Here is a 25,747-nt window from a genome sequence, read left to right on the forward strand (position 1 = left end):
AGGTGGGAGTTCAATTACCTGTGTGGTGTACGGAAATGCATTGTTTATATCTTGGTCTGTATTACTCAGAATGAAACAAACAGAGAAAAGAAGTAGAGAGAATGGATGCTGAATCGGACGGACCAATATGCATTTTTGGACAGCTGAAAGTCTCCCTCTAGCTCCCCGATGAGCCCGGTGCTGAGCACGCTCTTGCTTGAATAGACACCTGAAGGTCTCTCCCCAGGTGTCAATTTTATTCTGTGCTTACCAAGAAAACAATATCTTGCATGCAACAGGTGACGGCTACCTGTTCATTGGTGAAAATTGACTATTCTAACCTGGTGGTGAAAACGTGCAGAGATTTGATGGTTTTGGCTTTTTCTGCTCTTCCATTTCACAGCTTTAAACATGAATTTAGCTTTAAATCAACTTTAAGGAAGTTACATGTGTTTTTAGTAGTACGCCATTTTTCCTCAGCCAGCAAATGACATTGTGTCCACAGAGAAGAGCATTCACTGCGCTTGGTATCATTGTCTTTTTAGGTGAATTTGTGTAGTAGAGATATAGATGTGATACCTAAAATGTAAATCCACATGTTTGATATCATTTGTCAGAAAAAGGTACTGAAAAGCTCCCTCTTCTTTCAGTTACTCATATATTATAATATTTCTGTGTCTTTATCTACATTTAAGGTTTAAAATGCTGTGTTTTGATCATTTCTGATGTTTGAGACAGCAGATGTAACAGTGGAATACCAGAATTTGTCATTTCTAGATATTTAATGTCCTACTGAACATGCATTTTCTGATTTCAATTGCAAGCAATTTGGTGCTGGCTGAGAAAATGTTTCTTTCGGAGTTATTTGACTTTTTCATTGTTAAGAAGCTTTTGGCTGGTATGTTTTAAAGTGAATCAGTGGGGCTTTATAGGATGAAAGACTGCATATTTTGGGATTTTCTTTGGCTGTGCTCCTGAGTTGTGGGGGCAGAAAGATATATTTCTGGCTTTCGCAAATAGGAAGAGGCTGCATAAGAAGCAGTGGATTTAAGAGGGCCGATTAAATAAAGGCTTTAGCTGGAATTTGTCACAATATTTAATGTTTGTTTTTTTGCTATGTTTTTAAAAGTTGAATTTAAAACCTGAACTGAATTATTACTGAGGTTTCACTAGCAATGAACAACTCAGATTTACTAATGAATTGAGTAGTTCCAACTCTGACTAAAAATCAGTAAAACTAATTATGAATAAAGGTTCTTGACCTGACGTTAATGTCATTTATGAGCTGCCACTGTGTAGCAAATGCATCTTTTAAAAATTGTTGTCTATAATGAGTAATTAGACAATTTCATCTTTGTTCTTTTTGTCATTTTGGGAGCCTAAATCATATTGAATGTTGTTACTTGTGCATTATTTTACGAAGTCTTTGAGAAGCTACATAAAAAAACCCTCATCAATTAGGAGAAGTTTAAAGGTTTTCAGATGGTGAATACATCAAAGTAATTGCATTGCAAAGACAAAAATAAACAATTAATTGGTCTCCCTTCTCAGCTAATTAGCATGAGTTCATGGTAATAGGATCCCCTCAGTAGCAGAGGTGTAGGAACAGAAGCGCTGTGATTGGTTCACTCTTTCTGGGTTTTCTTTTTTCTTTTTTTGCAGTGTCATTGAGAACTCCTGAGAATAGCAATGTCAGCAGTTTAAAGGGGAAACACTTTTGGTGCAATGTCACTGGAGCTTAAAAAGCCAAAATAGAACAGATGCAAATTGATTTAGCCAAGAGGTGACATTTCCTTGTGTTTTCTTAAGACTCTTGTTTATAAAAGGTAGCTAGAAGTTGACAAATGTCACCTTAGCTTCTGAAATATCATCTTGATATTAAATTTCAGAGAAACATAAATGTAGTGTGTGTGCTTCTGTCAGACTAAGCCTGGAGATATGGGTTTATTGCTTGCGAGCTTCTTGACAGTTGTTTGTGAAGCAAATAAACCTTTCTGTCTCGCTAACATTTGGAAGATTTATCCACCTCACCATCTGCACAGGCAAGCTGCTAGTAGTGGAAGTCGCTGGCACATTAATAAGGCCATGATTTCTCACCAGTTCTGGTTAATTATATGTTTTTGTGTTTTAGATGTTGTTGAGACAAAATATGAAGCGGTTACTCTGGATTCACATTTTTACTTTTCTTTTTACTTATAAATGACAGACTCATTAATAACAAAATGAGCTGTTAATAGCCAAGTTCACAATTAATTTCCTGAAGAGTTTGTCATAAGAAACTTTGCAATTTGGTATAAAGAAAAATTTCCTTGATAGACTGACTACTATTTATAGTTAATTAAAGTCTTTCTCCTGCCATCACCAGCCAATAAAAACATCTTTTAATCAAAATTACACATTTTAACCCTTTTTTGACATGAAAGAAATCCTTTCATTCCTCAAAATTGATTTTATTAGGCAGTAGAGCAGGATTTTATTAGTTCCTGCTTTACTGCAGCATTTCTCTGTACTTGTCAACGCAGGAAACATTATTTTTACTGCAAGTGCCCTGTGTTTGTCAGGGTGAAACAGATGCAGGATTTATGGTACTGCATTTATGTCCATTTGTGAAGGTGTTTTCCTGCATAAAGGTTTATGCAGCCTATGCAAATGAACTTGTTTTCAGTCCTTCAAAAAACCAACAGCACGTAGCTTGATGTGGATGACAGTGTGCACAGGTCGAATGTTGATTTGTTGGAAATTGGGCTACAACAGTTGAGTTCACCGGGAATAGGAGAACTGCAAAAAAAATATCTTTCCTTTCCCAAAGGGTCGCTGCAGCTCATAGATTTGTATATGTGATTTGGCACAGTTGCAAGGCTGTGTTTGTGTCTCAAACCCGTGGAGTCAAATTTGTCTCAATAGGTTCACAAATGTGTATGATAAGATCCACAAGCATAAACTAAGATTTACAAATGTGTACAAGTGTCTGTGGATAATTTTGAGTACTTACAAATGCATGCTTCAGTCCACACATGTACACAGTAAATAGAAGACATGTAGATATATTTTTAAAAATACATCAAAAATTAAATAAATAATCATAATTTACACAAAGCCTCTTAAATTCAGTTTCTCAAATCTGATCATTTTCACTCTTCTACAAGTATCTAAAAATATTTGTGATATTTCACTTACAGATGGTTAAATATGCACGTATCACCTGACAGTCGCATATCATCAAGTGCACGTGTCGCTTCTAATGCTGATAACTTGACATAGAATCACAAATTCACAAAAAGATACATGAAGCTATATTTAATTGCAAGTGGAAAACTGGGACACCTGAGCATCCTTTGTGTTTCTGTGTTCTGATATTTTTTTCTAAATGCACTGAATAGCTCATGGATTGCATGCAGATTTGTAACCCTTTTGAGATTAATTTAACTTAAACAAATGTTTCATGTGCAAGGCAGTGCACCATTGACCTAATAACTTCAGCATGAAGAGCACAGAAAGCGTCTGTAATGGAAACTAGAATTGTTTCTAACACTAGTTTTGCTTCAGCTCTTTGCAAGAACTTTGTTTTTTTTTTTTTCCATGAATAGCTAAAGGACCAACAACAGCACAAACAAGAGTAGCCTGCAGAGCCGTTATTTGTGACATTGCCCCTGGTTATAGCTAACACCTACAATATGTAGATGATGGTCTGCATAACTATACATACAGGCAAATATGGACACAAATGCATTGGATTGGAGCTAAGACAAGGAAATAGCATAGAGAAACCAGTCAATGTTCAACATAAATGCTCCTGGTTTGAAATAGAGCCAAGGATGGAACAAAACAGTGTCAGAGCTGGAACATTAAAGGCATACTCTGTGTATTTTAGGGGTCATAGCTTCAACTTGACTAATCTAACACACATTATGAAATCATAATTTACTAATGATAGATAAATCTGGTTACCAATTTCACAAGTTAGCCACATCTTGTTTAGTCAAGAAAATTGGTTTGTTGGGTTTGTTACATATGGAACCGCAGTTCTGTGAATCAGTGTTTCTAAAGCGTTCACTCGTTTTCATTGAAAAGTCTTTAACTATTAGAAGCCATATTCTCCACAATTGTAATTTGTGGGGTTTTTTTTTTGGAAAATACAATAAGTTGAACTATTCAGCTGGCGTGTGCTGACATAAAGACTAGCTTACTGTAGTTCAGAGGTATCAAATTCGTTTTGCAGTGTGCCTCAATTTGATCTCAAGTTGGTTGGACCAGTAAAACTATTGAGAAACCTCTTAATTGTTAATTGCCTTATGTCTCAGTTTTTACACCTTAGCAGTTAAAAGGCTTACAGGGTATTGCTGTTACCCTACTCTGAGCGTGGACAGGCTTACACATTAAGAATTATTATTTCAAGGAAGTACTGGCAGCTTGTTGTGTAATTTAAAAATTAAAAATAAAAAATACAGTTTGAACTGTAGCTCAAACAACAGCTAAAACCTTTATAGTGATTTGTAAAAAAAAAAAAAAACCAAAATAATATTTTTTTCTGTTATTTTAATGGAATACTAACAATAAAAGTATATTTAGTTTTTATTTTGTTTAATCTATTACTTACTGTGGTGTCTTTGGCGACGTTTACTGTTGAAAATACAGTTTTTTTAGTCCATAAATTTGGAAGAAAAATTAGTTTTTTTTCCAAAGCCATACAGTGGGCTTGATGTTTGACACCCCTGTTGTAGCTTAATAAATATTAAAAGATTAGATGATTTTTAAAGGACAATTTACAAATTCAGATAATCATTTCAATGAATTTAACTGAACTACTTCCTCGTTTGTCCTCTTTCTTCTTCTATTAATATGCAATCTTTCCTCAAAGAGTCAGTTTCCTACAAAATTTAGTTTATCTGTTCTGTAAAAATGATTTACTTTCAGCATAGTGGGACTTTTGTTTGTTGGCCATGGCTTCATGGCGTGCGTTACATTTGCATTTTCTTATCTAAAAATTCCAGCTGGCTTCATTATCAGAAACCTCAGTGACAGCCGACAATGCTGCAGTGCACTGGTGAAACCTGAAGACATTTTTAATGGATTGCACCGGAGATTTCTCTGCCTGTCTCCATTATGTAAAATAAAATGTTCATTAAAACAATATGATCTACTTATTAGTGGATAAGCAGTCCGTGCATGTTATGATTGTACCTCAGGTATGTTGGTTTTTTTTTGGGAAGAAATGGGTACTCTCACTTGTTCTTTTTGTTTTTTTACAGTCACGTGTGTAACTTAGCTCACAGTGTTGTCACATAAAAGTGTTGTTGATGAAATGCAAACTTTACTGTGTGAATCTTCAGAGGGGTATCTCCATCCTCAGTCTGCTATACAGGGATAATCCCGAATGATCCAGGTGGAGTCAGTAGACAGAACATTTTCTAAACACTCTCCGCGGGCTTTCTACAGAGGAAGCAGATTTAAGTCCGATTTTTTTGGGCATGTTTATAATCATCTGAAATACACGTTCCCTCATCAGCCTTGGCAATGTACACTCTCAGCTTCCACCCTGGGAAAAGAGATGCTTACATCCATCTGCTCCACCAGAATTTTTTTTCTTTTTCAACAGCAAAATGTTTTTAAAAAAGTTAATCTGACTCACAGTTAAGTGCTAGTAAATCCTGACTCTCCCCATTTCTTATGCTCTTGCCACAAACAAACTCATTATGGATATGTCTTGACCTGTTTGTGTGTGTGTGTTGACTTATGGCTCTGATCTAATCTAAAATCGGGGTTGTGGACTAGCTGGCTGAGTTATTAAACCAGACTACATACCATATTAATCTTCCCCTACATGCAGTTGTTTTGAGAGGTAGTGCTGTCAGGCCGTGCCTTTATCAGAAGAGAGCCGCTCCCATGTCACAAATGCATTTTAAAGACAGATTTCTAATGCATGGGATGCAAATGAATGCAAGCTGATGCTGCAAGAGGCTGAAAGGCACATTTTATCAATGCAGTCAAACTAGCTGGATGTTTGTTTACATTTTACTACAGTCTACAGTTGAGGCTATACTTCCTCAAAATTATAGTTGTATTTTAGAACTGTATTCTCTAATATAATATATGTATTTACATTTACAATAATCACAGACATATGTTAAACTGTGATCATGCATAAATTAGGAAATACAAAGGTTTTCTGCAAATTTCAAAGTTTCAAAGTTCTAAGGTTTTACATATCAGGATATAATAGTCATTAAGTAAATAGTCTTAAAATTGAGTAAATACAACCTCAGATGAACAACAACACATGACAGATTACACTAAGACAAATTACAGAAGCAGTTTGCAAAAAACTAAATGCATCCTATGATTCAGTTGCTTTAGCAGCAACAACTTCAGTTTCTAATACTGTTGATGAGGAATTTTATCCCACTACCCTTTACAAACATTGAGGTTTGCTGGCATTTGTTTACGTACAGCTCTCTCAACAGTCAACTACAGCAGCGGTCCCCAACCCCCGGGCCCAGTACTGGGCCGCGAGAGTTGAGACTTGGGTGTGAAATGTATGGTTTTCAGGGCTTTTAGCGGTTTTTAGCGTTATTTTGTTATCGTTTTTTTCATTAACTTGGTTTTCCTGGGTCTTTTCACGTGTGTTACGAATAAATCTTCTTTTTTTCGGTACCGGTACTAGTTTTATTTTGTTGTATTTTTCTGCGACACCTTAAAGGCCGGTCTGTGAAAATATTGTCGGCGCAAAAAAGGTTGGGGACCGCTGAACTACAGTATTTCAGTTGAGCTGAGGTTTGGGCTTTGACTGGATCATGGAAACACCTTCGTCCTGTTCTTTTTAAGCTGCTCTGTTGTAGATTTTCTGCTGTGCTTGGAATCTGTTGAATTTCTAGTTTCAGCCAAGCTTTAACTCAGTGATTGCAAAGTCCCCAGATCCCTCGTCTGCAAAACGAACCCAAATCAACACTCCCCTGCCACCGTGCTGGTATGAGGGTTTTTTGCTGATATTCTGTGTTTGGGTTTCTCTCTATGACGCTGTGCATTATGGCTAAACATCTTCCCTTTGGTTTGATCAGTCCAAAGGACATTTTTTCAAGAAATCTTGTGCTTTGCTCAGATGCAGTTTTGCAAACCTAAGCTGTCCTGGCATGCTATTTTTAGAGACAAATTCAGTCTTTTTTTCTAATTTTACTGTCATGAGCATTAACTTTTAACAAGTTACATGAGGCCTGTAGAAACTGAGATGTAGCTCTTGGGATTTTTGCATATTCTGTGAGCATTGCACAATCCACTGGGGGGAAGATTCCTGGGACACCTGAATGCTCCACATCAACGAAGAGGCAAAACGTCTGCTTGTATAGCGGTGTTCATATTTGCTGATGATCAATTAAGTGCATTTGTTTATCCCGACATGGCTGTTAGTCTCCCTCTTAGTTTTTCACAAACTGCTTCTAAATCTTGGGTTAATTTGTGTTAGATAAATAAGGCCACAGTGAAAAATGTTGTGTCCTGTAATTCATCTGAGGTTGTATTTACAGAATTTTAAAACCTGATAAGGAAGAGATGATTCGTATTATGCGACTGTCCTACTTTCACCAAATTATGCTTCTAAGGAAGATTTTGGTAATTTAGCTTCTAACAAAGAAACACATTAATAAATTAATAATTTTATGTAATAGCTGCTGCTTTTCCTAGGCTGTTCATTCGCTGTTATTATGCAAACTGCCTCAGTGTGATTAGCATCATTTATTGACACCTTTAATTGTGTAGGCTGCTAAAGTGGGGGGTTTTGCTATCACTGTGATTATGAGAAAGAAGTTTTCCCTGCTTGCAGTGTTTTAACATCACGTCATTGTTTTGATTCTGCAGCCCACAAGTTCACTTTTTTCATTTGACTCTTACCACTCTCGTTAGGTTTTTTTAAATGAGAAAAAAAACTCATAGTATGTACTGCACAAAGGTAGAGACAAACAGACATCATTCGTGACCAGCAAGCGCTTGTGACTTACAGAAGAGGAATATAGTGAAATATGATATGCAGAGAAATTGGTGGAGTGGATGAAACAGAGTGTTGCAGAGCAGCAGTGACACTGACATCACACAGGGAGAGAGAGACAATTTTCGGCTTAAAAAGCTGAAAAAATTGGGAGGGTGTGTTTGGTTTTTGACATGCAGAGAGCGAGGCTTGTTAAATATGCATAAAACGGTGCAGTTGCGTCTGTGTGAAGTGCCTTGCAGGCTTTGGGTTATTAGTTTGCAGCTCTCCTTAGTAAACTAAATATTGTTTGATGGGGGGGCAAATATGGTTTTAACACAATCGCTGCAGTCGTTACAAATGACGACACAAATGGGGAGGGTGAAATACAGATCTGCACGGCCACTGCATGAAGAGCACATTTATTTATTTATTTTGCACATGGTATGAAAAGCCCGACAGACAGATGAAATGACTGTTACCCGAGAAGCAGTGAATAAGAATAACAGAACACTAGTATATCTGTGACCCCGGTAGGTCGTCGTCTTGTTTTTCCGAGGTGGGTTCATATAAGGAGGTGTCCTGATGAGGTTATGTTCTCCTAATGGACTGCTTGTAACTAGAGTGTGAAGAAACGATGACTGCGTTCGCTGCAGTTTCACCCCAGCTCATAGCAGGACGGTCATTCTAGAAGATGAGATGCGCTCTAACTTTCTGCTTGCTGTTTCTACTTCTGAACTGTCTACTCTTGAAACCTGGGGGGAGTTATCTCTTCACTGTTTGATCACTTCTCTTAGATCACTGGAGGCATTTTCATTTCTGCTTTCATCCTGCTTGTTTCTAACATTGTGCTGCTCAGGTCATGTCTTCGCTCTGCTCTGCAACAAATTTAAATCTACCATTTCAGGTACTGCTCTGCAATCACATCCCCTTGTCTCTTTTTCCAGGAACTCCAAAAAGGAGCTGAATGACATCCGGTTTGAATTTACTCCTGGGCGAGGTAAGAGCTCAGCCTCAATTAATTAGGAATATGCTGTTCCCTATGTGATAATATCACCACATTAGATGACTGAATTGTTCTCTGTATAATGGGTAATGGCACTGGGCTCTGGACAGCATCTGATTCAGTCTCTAACACAATCACCTGCTAAGTGGCATGTATGAGGTCCAATATTTGTCATGTTATTCTCTCACAAGACACTGCTGATGGGGTTTCCCAGGAACTGTTCTCAGCTGGACTGGTCAATGGGCACGACGTTGTTATTGGTAATGCTGTGCCTCTTTATTCTCATAAATTGTGTTGTTTGAATACATAGCCTGCTTACTGGAAAACATCATCTTGAAATAATTTGTTAATAGAAAACCTATTACCAGGATGAATTACATTTAAATTGGATCTTGGAATAACTAAAACTGGTTTTCTAGTCTTCATATTTACACTAGACTGCTCTTTCATTGTGGGAGCAGGAGCTTGTCCTAAAATTTCCTCAGTATAAAACGTGTTTGTTATTACTGAACACAATTATTTCCTCTATTACAGTTGCTGCTAACCTTCAAAAGATTGTAGATGACCCAATTACCTACAAAGTACTGACCTTTAAGCTGGTGAGTTTCCACATGATTGATGGTTCATGACAGCTGCCCTGGCTTTGTCTTGGCTTGTGATGTCTAACCATAAAGAGCTTGCTGGGGAAAGCTTTAGCGAGAACTGGAGTTATTAGACATAAACTCTGCGTAAAACTAAAAGATGTTCAGTTGATGATGTTAAGAAATTATTTTAGAAGAAGTGAAGGAGAAGGTTAGAGGATTGATGTTACAGAAGACATTAAAATTATTTACCCTTTTTCTCTAAATCTGGACTTGAAATGTTTGGATATTTTGTTATAGGGATAAAGTTCATTCAGGCTAAATATAACATACATTTTCACATTTATTTTACACTCTGCACACTTTGTTAGCTACACCATGCTAGTTCTGTGCTGGCTCCAGTTTCTTTTCTTCATATCGACATGATGGCATCACATAGTTGATTCATTTTTTTCTGCTGCAAATCCACGATAGGACTCTCCCGTTCCACCACATCCCAACGATGCTGTAGTGGATTCAAATCTGGTGACTATTTGAGGCCATTTGAGTACAGTGAGCTCATTGTCATGTCAAGAAACCAATTTGAAATCATTTGAACTTTGTGGCATGGTGTATGATCCTGCTGGAAGCAGCCATCAGAAGGTGGTCATAAAGACGTGGTCAGAAACAATAGTAAGGCTGTGGCGTTTAAACGACACTCAGTCGGTACTAACGGGCTCATGAAAATATCGCCCACACCAATATATCACCACCAACCTGAACTCTTGATAGAAGGATTGGTCTTTGCTTTTATATCGTTCACACCAAATTCTCACCCTACCATCTGAAAGTTGCAACAGAAATTGAGACCGTTCTTTAGTCTTCTTTTCTATTATGTAATTTTAACTAACATGAGTGACACCAAGGCGTGCTCTCTTGCTACTATAGCGCCTCTACTTTGAGGTCGGACATGTTCAGAGGTGCTCTTTTACATACCTTGGTTGTGGTGGTTATTTGAGTTACTGTTGCCTTCCTATCAGCTTGAAGCAGTCTGGCCATTCTTCTCTGAACCATCAACAAGACAGAGAATTGCCGCTCACTGGATATTTTCTCTTTTCTTTGGCTCATTCTCTGTAAATCCTGGAAAAGGTTGTGCAGGGAAATCTGAGTAGATCTGCAGTTTCTGAAATACCGATAAGCTTACCATCTGCAAAGTCACTTAAATTGCCTTTCTCCTCTGATTCTGATGCTCAGATTGAATATCAGCAGGTCATCTTGACCATTTAGGCTTACATGCATCAGTCTAAGTAGATTTAATTGCTGCCAAGTGATTGACTGTTTGAATTACTGAGCAGCACTGAGCATGTATATGTACTGTAAAGTACTGGATTGTGCAATGGGCAATATATAGCATTATAGCAACATCATTGTAAAACAAAATATACGATGTACTAAAAACAAACATTCAAATGCAAATAAAAACAGCCTTAACAGATCAATAGTCAATGTTTATCAGTTCAACTTTAATAATATAACTACATTAGGTTTTGTTTTATTATCTCAATTGTGACAAAAATCCAATACAGCATTGATTTTATTTTGTGATGTATTGTTACCGTTGTGTAACGAATCCACATTAATGAGTTCTTAATGAGGAAAATACGACCTCCACATCTTCCCTTTTGTGGTTACTATAAAATTTTGTATCAAGTCTGTATTGTCTGTGGAGAGGAGTGTCATGATTTGAGTAGTCAAACACAATTTGTTTTTATCAGAATGATTTTTTATTTGTGCGCTTCACATTGTGGATTATTGTGAGTCTTTAGGTGATTTTATTTTCTTTGACGACGGTGCATCTTTGTTGCGCTATCTGAATACACCATATGTGCTTTTAAGAAGTCCCTTTGTGCAGTGTGACATATTAGAATGTGATATTAAGAAAGGAAATAATGCCAGTTTCTTTGTATTTGACAAAAAAATATGTAAATTATGTTTTATTGACCTTTGTGTAGTTGTGGGTAAACAACATCTGTGCTTTGGGTTGCAGTATTTTACAGTGTGACCTTTCTGCCATTTGCCTTATCAGCAGGTGGACAAATCTCTGGAGAGCCAGAGTGAGGGCTGTACTGGGCATGCCATGTAGATATATGGGCATGCTTTCATTTCCACGTGTGCTAAATTCTCACTGCAGCTCAACTCCGCCTTTCTGAACGAATTACGAGTTACGAGGGTGGTGTCACAAAACCCAGAGAGTGAGAATAATTACCCCTGCAAGGGGAACAATTCATAACACTTTATGAAGACAATTTATGGTGTGGGTGGCACTATAGCTGCTTTATGACTGAACTGAACAAGAGATCAGAATAGACTCATGAGCTCACAAAAACGGACTGTTTTAATAACAGTGCCTCCATGGTGATTACACAACTGCAGAGCCCGAGAGTGTATGGGTGGTTTTCTCAGATAAGGTGCAAATTGGTGAAGGACATTGGATGTTGGGTCACGAGGTTAAGCTTTTCATGAGGATGGCTGGTTCAAAAAAAGGAAAATGTATTTTCTCTGAGCAGTGACACAAATTAACATGCAGAATGAATTCAAATATTGCTTCAGTAAAGGGGATCTGTGCAGCCTAAAACAGAGGTGAGACAAGCTGCTGCAAGTTAAAGAAATATGGTGAATTATTGGAGGATGGTGTTTTGTGTAATCATTGTTTTTCAGAAAGGTACAATGGGTTGCCAGGGGTTTGAGCCCATTTTCCCACCTCAGCTTTAATGAGGTTGGCTCTGATGTCGGTTGTCTCGCTTCCAATCAAGCTCACAAATGATCTCAGAAGTTGTGCATGGCCAGTGGAGGTCAGTCAGGGTTTTTTATGCTAGATTCTAAAACTATATATATGTTTACTGGCCTCAGGAGCACTGTTGTGTAGCAGCACGAAAGAGCCTTCCACAGACTAACACATAATTTTATTCTCTGCAGCTTTGAGACTTACCTTAATTGGACAAACCATGAAACACACAACGCACCAGATGATATGTAAATAACAGAGTCCACATCACTGATATAGTTTACCCTAGCTACACAAACTGCTTAGCAGTACTGCTTTAATCTGATATCATGCAGCAGCCACAGCAATGATAATAACTGATAGACTATTGTTTTTACAGCAGCTATTTTTGCACAAAATAGTGGGTAAACACATGTTATTAAAGAGAGCAATACTTGTGTGCCATTAGGCAGAAAACTTTAATTAATGGGATTAACAACATCTTTGTTAACCTAACATTTCATATCGTAATGTTCCTGTAAAAAACAAGGACTATTAGGAATTGGTCAGATGTGACTAGCTTATATTTCTTGTTCACTCTTATAATTATAACCAACCATTTGCACAAGCCAGTAATTCTAATAAGATTTTTTTATGACTGCTGATACAAGCAGTGAGAAAATTCTGCTGTATTAGGTGTTTTCTGTAAGTTCGTGAAACTTTAAAATTTCTGTGTTATGGAAGAAAACTTTATATTTCATTGCTAAGCATTGTCAGGTGTTAGTTTTTATATATAGTTGGTAGGAATTTTAATAGAGTAGCTCAGGAGCCTGCCTCCTGAGTAGAAAATGTCAATGTTGGTGACTTTGCTGCTTAGAACTTGAATTATTAGAGAAAAGCCCACACCAGTGAATGACTAATGCTAACTTTGCTAACCTACAAGGTTAGCAACCGTCTCTTCTCAGTCATTTGCAGTCACCTCCATTTTAGGCTGCACAGATGTCCTTGACTGAAGCATTACTTTAATATATTTTGCATAGTAATTTGTATCACTGCTCAGAGAAAATGAATCAACCATCCTCATGGAGAGCTTAAACTGGTGACCCAACACCCGATGGGCTCCACCAATTTGCACCTTATCTGGCAAAGCCACCCATACACTCTCTGAGGGCTCTGCAGTTGTGTAATCACCATGGAGGCACAGTTATTAATACAGTCAGTCGTTGTGAGTTCATGAGTCTATTCTGATCTCTTGTTCAGTTCAGTCATAAAGTTGCTTTAATGCCACCCACACCATAAATTATCTGCATAAATTTTGACTCTTTGGTACAGAGGTCGAATCAATGATTGGCTGCAAAATGAACCCAAATTATCACCCCTCCTCCGCGGTGCTTGACTGTTGGTATGAGGTGTTTGTGCTGATGTACTCGCCAAACGTGGGGTCGTCCATTATGGCCAATCTTCTCTCTCTCGTCTCATCTGTCCAAACAACGTTGTTCCAAAGTCTAGCGGTTTGTTCAGATGTGCAAACCTAAACTGTGCTGCCATGTTCTTTTTAGAGAGAAGGGGCTTTTTCCCTTACAACCCTTCCAAAGAGGCCATGCTTGTTCAGTGTTTTTCTAATTTTGCTATCATGAAGTTTAACATTTAACATGCTGACTGAAGTCTGTTGAGGTAAGATGTAGTTCATGGGGTTTTTGCAGTTTCTCTGAGCATTGCTGACCTTGGGGTGAGTTTTCTGGGACATAAAAATCTTTCTCACTGTAGAATGATGGGCTTCAAATTGCTTTGAAATGGCCTTATAATCACTCCTAGATTAATGGGTAGGCACACTTGCTTCCCTAAGACCATTGCTGATATCTTTCCTCCTTGGCATTGTGTTAATGCACACCTGAACGTTTCAGACCTGCAAACTGAAGCTCTATTTATCAAGTAAATTTGATTAACAGCCCCTGGCTTCTACTTACCCTCTTAGTTCCTATGGAAGCAGTGTGGGTGTCCTTAGTTTTTACATAGCGCTCTGTGAAAAAATTATTTTCCACATGACTGCATGCTATGTGGACAAAAAATAATTAAGAAGCTGACGAGTTCTTAATAATAACCATTACTACCAGTTTAAAACGTAGCTTGTATCCGGTGAGGGAAATTATGTCATTTTTTTTCTCATTTTGAAAATGAGTCTCAGATTTGGTTCCATATTAAACTCAGTTTCAGTAGTTTCAGCTCCCTGCTTCTGTTGATGATCCTCTGACTGTCTTCTTTCCCATGCAGGCTTCCAGCTGCGATGACACGGAGATCCCTGATGAAGTGAAGTTGATCGGCTTTGCGCAGCTCAGTGTTAGTTGATGCTCTCTTCGTGACTGCAGCAGGTGAGACAGGGAAGACAGTTCAGGGCAGACAGACTGAGGAACACTCCACCACTTCCTGCAATATCTTCCCTTCCTCACTTCCTGACTCCGCCTCAGCTTCCCCGATGCCCATCTCTTCCACCACCCTCGTTAGCGCCGGCTTCCCTGCTTACTGTCCTATCTTTAAACTTAACGACATTCCACTGCCCAGCGCACAGCCGAGGAACCTAAAGGTGTACTCAGGTGGCAAAAGAAGGTGATTAAGATGTAGCTTTGAATGTTCTATTTATTTATTTCTTGAACTCGTTTTTGTTTTACATCATATTACCTCTGTGTTCAGCAAAGCTCTCATTATTTATTGAAATGAGAAGGGTTTTTTCTTCCCATGCTGATTTGTTGCCACAGTGAAAACAAATTTGCTTTGACTCACATCTCACAAACGCACTCATTCGAGAAGTTTCCCTGAGGTCTGTGTCAGAATGTACGAATACGTTAATTTATGGGAAAAAGCACATTTTCATAAGAACATAATGAATGTCAAAAGAGAATGAATTGTATTTCCATATTAAGACCTGTTTCACATTAACAACCATTTGCTTGAGTGTGCAGGAAAAAAAAAGGAGACCTGGATGCTACTGTGTATAATTTGCTGCTCTCAACAGTTTTAATGCTTCAAAATGCTAGAGGTGCCTTGTTCATTTTTCTGTGCCTAAGAAAGTAGTCGATAAATGAGACCGCACAAAGAGGGGGAACCTGCTGATTGCCATTCCACCAGTGTATTATTTCAGCAATGACACAATTCAAGTGAAGTATCTTAACTTAATGAGGCAAGCTAAAATGCACTTTTGGGCTGAATGCGTGGACCTGACAAACAGATGCTTAGCCCCGGGAGACAAGTTAATTTATGTGCTTCTGTCGTCAGACGAACACACCGTAACAGGACCTGCAGTCATATAATCTGTTCTTGTTGATGGGTTTTCAGATGCTAATCAGCAAAACACAATGGTTGAATTTCCTTGCTCTGTCCTGCTGCACTACAAAACTTTTTCGTTCCCCGAAACATCATAGTTACTAAAGTGTACTGGATGACGATGCATTTGAAGATGAAACCAAACGGCAACTGCCGAAAAGGTGACGAGCCATTTGTTTGTCCAAACAAGTCCAGTAGCTCTAAATTATTTTTTAGGTATTGAGGTGGTCAATATTAACTTCTACTAAATTCTTTATTTTATGAAGTAATTTATTGTGTTTTCTATGTACAGTTCTGTGTACCATTTCAACATATTACCCCTGTTCCTTCTGTAATCAGCTGATGTCAAGTTTCGGATTAAGAGCAACCAATAAAGAATTGCTATGATTTAAAAACAAGTGTGTGAATTATTTTATTTTTAAAAAAAAATCTGTCAGCTGCTATTAGAATGAACCTCCTACACTTCAATCGATGTTTGTTTGTGATTGCAAAGGAGTTGAATAATTTACCATATTTCTGCAAATATGCTTTTTAAAGTACAAGTCTGAATTCATAAATATAAAATGCACAGTTTTACATTTTAATACACAAAAAGTATAAGTTACTGTGGCATAATGTGGTACGGTATGACCAGTTGTTTATTTCTGTTAATGTTACAAACCTATACTACAGAATATCTGACATCATATAGTGATCTGTCTGGTTTTCTAGCTAAATAATAAAAAAAAAACCTTAATGTAGACATGTTAAAAACAGTTCTTGCATACACATAAATTACACACTCACAGGCCACTTTGTTAGGTAGACCTATTCAACTTCTCACTCAAACATCTAATCAGTCAGTTGCATGTCAGCAGCAGTTATGAGCAGAGGTGGGACCAAGTCATTGTTTTGCAAGTCTCAAGTAAGTCTCAAGTCTTTATCCTCAAGTCTCAAGTCAAGTCTCAAGTAATGTCAGGCAAGTCAGAGTCGAGTCTCAAGTCACTGGTGTAAAAGTCCGAGTCAAGTCACAAGTCTGAAACTTTGAATTTCAAGTCCTTTCAAGTCTTTAAAAAAAAAAAACAACGAAAAAATAATGTTGCAGTTATGCTAAATGTAAATATTAGACCATGTAATTTTAAATCTGTTTTTCTCAACACATGACAAAAGTGAACGTAGAAAATATACACAAATTGTGAAATTGCACCTCTTTAAAATGCAGCTCAATTAAACCTAGCTCCAAGAATAATTTTCACCGACAGTTCTGAGATAAGCTGCATGTTATTCTTGGATGCGGTTGTAGGACCAGCTTTAAAATCGCATGACAAAAATATCATACACATTAAAAAAAAACTGTATCACCAACGTAGCCTGGACAACATTTGCTAGTTAGATGAAGTCAGCTATCTCATTGTAGCATATTTATATGCATATTTATAATCATACGGTTCTTGGAGTGAGTGCATACACTCATGAAGTTTAGTAACTTCAGGTCACTGCAACAAGCCCAGGTACAGTTTACCGACGGATGGGTACAGGACCTTGAAATGCACCGTGTAGAACGAAAGACCATCGTACGTATCATAAGTTTACCAGTCTCACAAATTGTCGTCATAAATACACATTCCTTAACCGTTTATTAATAGGACCTTTAAGCTCAACGGTAATTAATTAGCAGTGGAAATAATTTCTGGTACCCATCACAGAAATGTAGCAGTGACAACAATATTGTATGCTGTAATCGTACTGGGCAATTAGTGATACAAAAAACCTGTTTTATCCTGTGAATAAAAGTATATGTTTTTGTCAATGTACCATAATAACAGAAGCGAAACGCAATATTGTGTCAGGACAATTTACTATTTATGCACAATAAATAAAGGAGCATAGCGCGACCATTTCTGTTCAGCGCCAGACTTGCTTGTAACCTATATCACTAATTAAGTTATGAAAATGACGTATTAACTACTAAAAAACACTGACCTTCGTGTAAATGCTTGGAGCAGACTAACCTGTGAGCTGGAGTGTTCTGGGACGTTATATTTGGTCTTTGAATGGCTGCAATCCAGTCTCGTCTTTGTTACTTCGGAAACATGGCTCGAACAATTTCTCTTCAACGACGTAATCCGATAACAACCGATCTCTTTACCCGTCGGCTTCCCGTGGCTGTCATGCGACCGGCTATTGCAGTTAATAATACAACAGCTTCTTGCCATTTTTGTGTTTCTTTTTATCGCTGTGTGACTGATTTGAATTGAAAGCCTGCGTGCGCTAGTACCGCTTGCCACGAGTTCCCAGAATCCTTTGCGGTTCTACCCGTGAATGACGTCACATTTTCAATCTCTATATAATATGCATGTTAAATTTTATATTTGGGGTAAAATATCAAGTCTTTTCAAGTAAACCGGTTCAAGTCCAATTCAAGTCCCAAGTCATTGGTGTAAAAGTCCAAGTCAAGTCACAAGTCTTAGAACATTTTTTCAAGTCAAGTCTAAAGTCATAAAATTAATGACTCGAGTCTGACTCGAGTCCAAGTCATGTGACTCGAGTCCACACCTCTGGTTATGAGCATCAGAATGTGAATTTATAAGTGACTTTGAACATGGCACGGTTGTTAGTACCAGATGAGATGGCCCGAGTATTTCAGAAACTGCTGATCTACTGGGATTGTTCTTGCACAACCATCTCTAGGGCTTAGAGAGCACAGTCTCAAAAAGAGAAAATATCCAGTGAGCTGCAGTTTTCTGGATAAAAATGCCTTAATAACCAGAAGAGAGTGGCAAAACTGCTTTAAGCTAAAAGAACGGCAACAGTAAGTCAAATAACCGCTGGTTAAAACCAAGGTACGGAGAGGAGCGTCTCTTAATGTTGGACTTTGAATCAGATGGACTAAATCAGCAGAAGACTATATTGTGTGACGTTAATGGATCCAGTAAGTCTCAATTTCTGCTACAACATTTGCCGGCCCTTTAGTACCAGCTATGCTATTTCCTGACCATGTCCATCTCTTTATGACCACAATGCACAAAGCTTGTATCATATCAAACTGATTTGTTGAACATGACAATGAGTTCACTTTACTGAAATGGCCCCCAAAGTCACCAGATCTCAGTCAAATAGAGCACCTTTGAGATGTGGTGAAATGGGAGATTCACGTCGTGGATGTGCCACTGAATATTCTGCATCAACTGTGTGATGCTATGATGTTATTATGGACCAAAATCTCTGAGGAATGTTGTTTTCAGCATCTTGTTGAATCTGAGCCACAAAAGATTTAAAGCAGTTCTGAAGACAAAAGGCGGTACTAGCAAGTGTGCTGTGGGTGTATGGATTCCAGGCTTGTTCTTTGGTGAGAGCTTTGGTATAGACTAGGCCTGTAACTGGTTAGAATAAGGAAGTTTTTTTTCCCTGCTATTTAAAAAAAAAATTCCCAAATAATCCCAACTTTGCTTACATTGAGAGAAGGTTGGGCTGAAGATTGAAAGAGGAAGGGGTATAGACTATGATGTAACCTACCCACTCTTTTTCTTTTCTTTTTCACTCTCTTTCCTCTTTTTATACAAGTCTAGTAAATAATTGAAATTAAAAAAAGCAAACTGCCCTCCACAATACAAAATCTCTAAACAAAACCCCCCCACAAAAAAAGCCAATAAAGCTGCAACCCTTCACCACCCACCAACTGATGAAACTGGAAGAAGGCACTGAGTAAAAGCAGTATTATAACTTTAATTATTCAAGTATTTGTTTTTTAATATAAAAAACATACAATATATAACAATAACCCCTTATGGGATAGATGGTTTCACAGTAAATGCCACATTAGCTTATAATACTACAAAACCTTTGAAAGAAAAATAAAAGGAAAAGGAAATTTGGCTGTGAACACCACGTTGTTCAAGAGACAATGTTCTCGATGATGTCAGAAGCAGTTCTTCCATAATTACTGATACGCCAGATACATATGATAATTCATCAAGTCGGTAATGGTCTTAGTTACAATTAAACTGACACTTGTACGACATGATGCTGCATTTCTCTTGATGTGTGGAAGAGGCTGATGAGCCGAAATAGCTGATGATATACAGCGTACATAACCAAGAGCAGCAGCTGCAGTAATGAGAAGCTGATAGCTGAAACACATAATTACCTCAAGAGTGAAAATGTCAGAGTGAGAAAACAACAAAATGCATCTAAAAACTGAAATATACAAACAGCTTTCTCAGAGAAAAAGGTGGTGAAATGAGGACAAAATGTAAACAAAAACATCAGGAAAATTCGAGAAAAAAGACTGATTAACTGTGCGGGCTGATTAAAACCCAAACATTTGGCCTTATAAATTGCTTTCATGCCAAATTATCCTTTCAGCTTCTGTTAGATGATTGATAATTGACTGCAGCCTGTTTTCAGCTTTGTATGATTTAAAAGTGAGAGCACAGCATGCGACCTGGTTTCGCTTTTTTTCTAATTAGAGTTACATTTGCATTCTTATTGTAAAAGAACTCTTCTCTCAATTCTAAGAAACATTTTTGAAGTGCATCATACAGGGATCTAATCTATGGTAAGTAGATACTTTATTGATTTCCACATTTTTTTCTTTTGGCTTGCAATCTTAGAGAAGGTCAGGCTTGCTCGGTCAGCAGCTGGTAGAGATTCAGTGTCATGCTCAAGGACACTTTAGCATAGAAAATGTTGCCGACTCAAACTGTTAGGCCACACTAATTAATGCTTAACGCTGATTGACTTAATGCCTTTAAAGAATAGTCTACATAAATTGGACCTGGAGTATATGAACAAATTACTTTCACTAACAATACCCCATTTTAATTATGCATGAGAATACACACTTTACAAGCCTCGTGCATTCATTAACAATCATGAGGTGAGATATAGACGTAGATGGATGTTAATGGAAACGTCTGTCTTGAAATAGACTCGCAGCAGCCCTCTCGGTGTTTACATCATTCGGTGATAATACTTTAAATGGTGAAAAAGGCAAAGAAAAAGGGAAAAATAACGTGGTTTTTTTTGTTTTGTAAGTGTCTCTCGTGTCCCCTAACATCTCAAGTGTTTCTTGCTGGACATGTCATTCCAAATACGGTGCATCTCCTCCGGGGAGATCTGGTGGACGGTGATAACCCGCCTGTATCTGCAGAGGCTGTAAGCCATTTTCCAGTGATTAAAACCACTGTTCTGATAAGGGTGTATGCCCAGCTTTCGCAAACACAGTCCCACATAGACATCCTCCAAGTGCAACAGTCTTGTGTGTAATGAAGTCTTGTAGATTAGCTCAGCTACATCTGCTGAGAACACGTAGCCGGTGCCCGAGCAGAAAGGTGGGTATTTGCTTTCAGGATACAAGTCTCTGGGCATGTACCACTTGCTACGCATATCTCTAATGGGACCACCATTTATTACGTAGCCAGTGAAATATCTCCTCCTTGGTTTGGTGTTGGGTTTCAGGAGCTTGTAGATTAGATTGTCCATGTTGACAAAGATGTCACTGTCTGTCTTCATGACATACTGTGCTTTGGGGCAGAAAGTCGCCACCCAGCGCATTCCCATCATGGTCTTGAGGGTTAGATTGTGGTAGGAATCGATAAAGTCCTCCACCACGATGTCATGGAAGATTTGACTCTCCTGTTCCACCATCTGGTTCAGCACAGGGTCCGTGTTCCTGCCCAGCAGAAAGATCGTAAGGATGCGGACGTCGCCGAAGGTCGACTCATCGCCCCAGGTCTCTCTGATGGCCTGCCTCGCATCAAACTCTTTGTGGGTGGTGCTGATGAGAATGACCAGAAAGGGCGTGACGCTTTCGCATTTCTTGGGCTCATTGATGACAAACTCAAAGGCGTGTGGGTTAAGGGGGCGGGTGCGGATGTTGTTGAAGGTGATGTTTTTATGAGGTTTCACAGTCTTCCGTATAGGCACTGACATGTGGCCAACGTACGTGGACGTTGGGCGAGTTATGCTCAAGTACCACAGAGCGCTCGCCCAGCAGACCACTGTCAACAGGTATAAACATGACACTTTGGAAGGCATTATGCTGCATTTAGGTGTGTTTTAATGAGTAGGATCTCATAAGGCTTTCTTTCCATTAGTGACGTTTCACCTGGCGAGGCAGCATTAAGCTGCTCCAGCATGCGGTTTGACATTAATGGTCAGTAATGGATTACTTCAGACAGAAAGGATCTTTTTTGGATTTTAAAGCACTTTAAAACTGTTTGGACGTCTGCCTCCCTCTTTGTGACACTGCTGCTTCTCCATTTACATCTGAAAGAGAGCGAGAGAAAGAAAACATGAGTATAAAAAAAAGCATGTGTCCCTGAAAATCTTTAAATGAAGTTTGTTTCAATCAGCTGAACTCAGTAGAAGCATTTCCCACAGCGCAGACTTAGTTATCAAGAACAATTCAAATAAATGAGGAAATGCTGCTAAGCCGCTCAAAATCACTCACTAGATGATTTCTAATTTGTATCTTTGTAAATCAAGTTGGAGGACGAAAGAAAAGTACTTGGATGAACTCAATATCTAATAAAATAATATCACCGCAGCAAATATGTGGGATAAATTGCGAATCATCTGCCGTCTGGAAAAAGCAAATCATTGTCAGGCACGTTTATTCTCTGCATTGTTAAAACTCACTTATTATTCAGTGGGAACCCACATGAGTGTGAGGGTTTTGTGAATGCTGGGTATCAGGCTTGGTATAGATCGGGTGAAATGTTGTGATTGTGTGACTGTCACATTTTGAATTTCATGTATATTTGTTTAGCACATTAGTAAAAGTGTTCAGATCTCTTTTATTACTCAGGCCAAACGTAACTATTACTGATCAAGTACGACCTTAAAACCACAGGCAGATGAACTGAATAACACTTTGTCACAATGCAGTGCTCTGCTGGGAAACCTTGGGACCTGGCAGTCATTATGTAGGTGTTTCTTTAATACTCAGCATCCACTTAAAAATGTTGCAGACTAAGCTCCAGGGCAGCAACTTTCCCCAGGAGGACAATGCACCCACAAACAGCCCAAGGCTAGGTCAGAGATGTTTCAGCTTCATGAGGGGACCTCGCCAACATGAGTCTGGTCATTGTAATGACTAACTGGAAAACTCTCCTACAAAGAAAGGCTTTGCACTAAGAATACAAAAGTGTGATAAAAGCAAAATGTACAACAGTATAGTTTAACACTATTCGATTATTACACAGTAGCAGCTTATCCACTGACACTAAAGCTCTAGTCCCCCTGAGAAGTGGAGGAAGGTGGATGGATGGTAGATATTCTTAGTACATCTCCAGCTGACAAGTATGGGTTGTTTATACAGCTCTTTTCTAGTCTTACTCACCACTGAAAGGACTGAAAGTACTTTAGATTACAACTCACATTTTTTAAATCATACATACAGGACGTTATACTATGCACTCCAAGTTCTTTACCCAGCTCATAGTTATGGCCAATTTAAAATAACTAATTAACCAAACATGTGTTTGGACTGTGTGAGGAAGTCAAGATACCCTTAGGAAACCCACACAGTGATGAGAAGACCAAGCAAACTCCACAAGCAAAAGCCTCAGCTGGAATTTCAAGAAATGTCATAATGGCCTGTTTGCCCAATGTTGCTAAGTTGTTCTAAATTGTGATGGAGCTTCTAAGGGTTAATGGGATATCGTGTTATTCTTGGTTTGAATATTAGTTTTTTTCACATGTTAATATTGGATTTAGCATTCTATTCTAAGTTGTATTAGTTTCCTCCCTCAGTGTTCCCCAGCTTCTTGTGTCAAATCCCTGTGGTCTTAGAGTTTGTTTACGTCCTGTTTCTACAGTCGCGTCTCTGTCAATCTGCTTCCTCTGTGTTCGTCTCTGTCTCCCGCGAGTCTCTTTGTCTCGCCTCTTTGTCTCGCCTCTGTCATCTCACTGTGTCCGTGTCTCAGTGCTAGTGAATTCCTGTTTTCTTTTTTCGTTTTGCGTGACAATCACTTGTCCTGTGTGTGTCGTGTTCAGTTTTGTTAGTCAGATTTAGTTCATCTGTGTTCCCTGGTGTATTTAATCTCCCTGAATTCCTTGTGTGTATTTAAGCCCTGTTTCCTTCTGTACATTGTCGCAATCTCCATCATTTTGCGTGTCTCCCTCATGTTTAAATCTCCTAGTTGATTATTTATTCCATTCCAAATTTCCTAGTTTGTAATTTTCCTTTAAGTCCAGCAATAAAGCTGCTTTTTTCGGTTCAGTTCTGCTTCAAGTCCTGCACATTGGGTCTATGCCTCAGCCTGCCACATACAGCGTTTGTTGAAAAGAACCCTCCTGCTGTGAGGATGTGAGGTGACAGTATGGTAGAAATATCAAGTGAACTGAGATGGAAGAAAAAAAAAACATATATGAATCTGTCCTTAGGTACAGCACACCTGTATAAAATTTTACTTCACGGGCACCAATACGGCTTACATAGTTGAGTGGGTGACCCACATATCAAAGATAACTGCAGAGGCAGAGACTATTTCCCTTCTCCCCACTTTACTGTCTACTCTCTGCACTACACTTAAGAATAAAGACTGAAAACGCCAAAAAAATACAACTTTAAACATTTACTTCAGGACATCCGATCACTTTTTTTGTCTAAGCAGACAAAACAATAACACCTTTCATTCACTTTATTACTGTAACCTGAATTAAATACTCGTGCCTGCATATCACTGAGCAACAGATCTTGTGCAATAATCTAAAAGACAGCATTTTCAGCATTCAGTACATCATCCCAGTGTGGAGGTTGACATTTCACAAGAGTAGAAAAATGCCCTTTAAAAAAAACAAAACAGAAAAAAACTCAACCAAAAAGCAAAAGTATGCTTTACAATCTCTCTTCTTCTGGGGCTCAAAAGAGCTCTGGGGTTGGCAGGATTCTGCAGCGCGATATGGTGACACAAAGGAAACACTGTGCCATGATAGGACCCTCCCCTGGGATGCCCCCTCCCCTGTTTTGTTCTGTGCTGCACAGCTATACAGTCTTCCTGCCACAGATGTCTTTCGCTTGTTTATTTTCTGAGCAGTCATTCTGCTGCGTGGACGCTGAGATGGAATTTGGCTGTCCTTTTGCACAGGTGGCTGAGCTCCCTATAAAGGATATGTTAACATGTAGATCATGTCTCACAGCTTTTTGAAGCTCTCGCTGACTTTTCTTTTTGTTCAAGGTAGATCACACTACGCATTTCACAGGAGAATGGCCAAAATGCAGTAAAGCCCTATATACCCATCTTCAAAGCTGGAAAGCAGTGTTACGGCGCCAGATCCACGGCCCCGAACCGTAGTAAGGAAACCTCTGGCAGTTACTTGAAGGCTCCGTGACTTGCTCGTAGCCAGGTGTTTTGTTCCAAAAAGTGATTTCCAATGTTTCCGTGTATTTTTTATGTGTAATATCTTTACGTATGTTGGTAAATAGACTTCGGTGAACAGCGTTTACAAAGGGGTTATATATAGAGTTAAAAAATTATCTGTTTTTTCAAGTATCTTTACAACTCTGTGTTATTGTACTTACATTATAACCAATCCGGTCCTTTATCCCCACTTAAAATATTTTTACAGAACTATTGTAATATTTGCTGCCATTTCTGCTGTGCTCTTGGCCAACTTACTCTTACAAAAGACATTTTTTGTCAGGGTCCTGGGACTGGGCGACCCAGGATCCCTGAGCAGTCATGTATCATATTATTATTATTATGATTATTATATGTATTTTGGTATTGCTGCTGCTCTCCTCCATGATTGTAGATGTGAGTGTGTGTGTTTATGTCTGCGGGGATGCTTGGAGGATGGAGCTCAGCCACCTGCAGGCCTGAGGGGTGTGGCCCTGCGGAAGGACTGGCCACACCCGAAGCCACACACCTGCCGCTGATCAGGGCTCGTCGGGGGAGCTACTTAGGAGAGTCTTGGAGCTCCCACCGACGCGGGATCATTCCATGAGACTCCACGTTAGTCTTCTGCTTAGCTAAAGTCTGAGTGTAAGCCTACTGGAATTAAGTGTCTTGACGGCTGCCTCTGTCATTTTCCCCTCAGGAGGAGCGTGGAACCTCGGAGGGCAGCAGGCACGGGGTGTGTGTGGACACACGGCAGTGGAGAACACGGAGCACGGACTTTTGGGAAGACACGACACGGGAGTCACGGGAGAGCACGGGGATTTACTGTTATTGTTTCCA

At 38.8% G+C, this 25,747-nt stretch overlaps 2 protein-coding genes across 5 annotated transcripts in view; one reads left to right on the forward strand and one right to left on the reverse strand.

The window, feature by feature from the left end:
• Positions 1 to 15,964, forward strand: part of stk39 (serine threonine kinase 39) — a 32,966-nt gene extending 17,002 nt beyond the window's left edge. For both annotated transcript variants that reach the window (XM_085248939.1, XM_085248938.1), the window contains 4 exons: positions 8,881 to 8,933; positions 9,131 to 9,199; positions 9,474 to 9,538; positions 14,535 to 15,964. In XM_085248939.1, coding sequence (XP_085105065.1) covers positions 8,881 to 8,933; positions 9,131 to 9,199; positions 9,474 to 9,538; positions 14,535 to 14,609 — 262 coding nt within the window. In that variant the 3' untranslated portion in view covers positions 14,610 to 15,964. The remainder of the gene's footprint in view (positions 1 to 8,880; positions 8,934 to 9,130; positions 9,200 to 9,473; positions 9,539 to 14,534) is intronic.
• Positions 15,965 to 19,266: 3,302 nt separating this feature from the next.
• b3galt1b (UDP-Gal:betaGlcNAc beta 1,3-galactosyltransferase, polypeptide 1b) overlaps positions 19,267 to 25,747 on the reverse strand; it is a 67,396-nt gene continuing 60,915 nt past the window's right edge. For all 3 annotated transcript variants that reach the window (XM_085250615.1, XM_085250617.1, XM_085250616.1), the window contains one exon: positions 19,267 to 21,830. In XM_085250615.1, the coding sequence (XP_085106741.1) occupies positions 20,613 to 21,599 (987 nt within the window). In that variant the 5' untranslated portion in view covers positions 21,600 to 21,830 and the 3' untranslated portion in view covers positions 19,267 to 20,612. The remainder of the gene's footprint in view (positions 21,831 to 25,747) is intronic.

The sequence above is a fragment of the Mchenga conophoros genome, linkage group LG16 (assembly GCF_057382185.1).
Source record: "Mchenga conophoros isolate Kocher_MC1m ecotype Shallow Benthic linkage group LG16, M_conophoros_male_GT1.1, whole genome shotgun sequence".
NCBI classification, from domain to species: Eukaryota; Metazoa; Chordata; class Actinopteri; order Cichliformes; family Cichlidae; genus Mchenga; species Mchenga conophoros.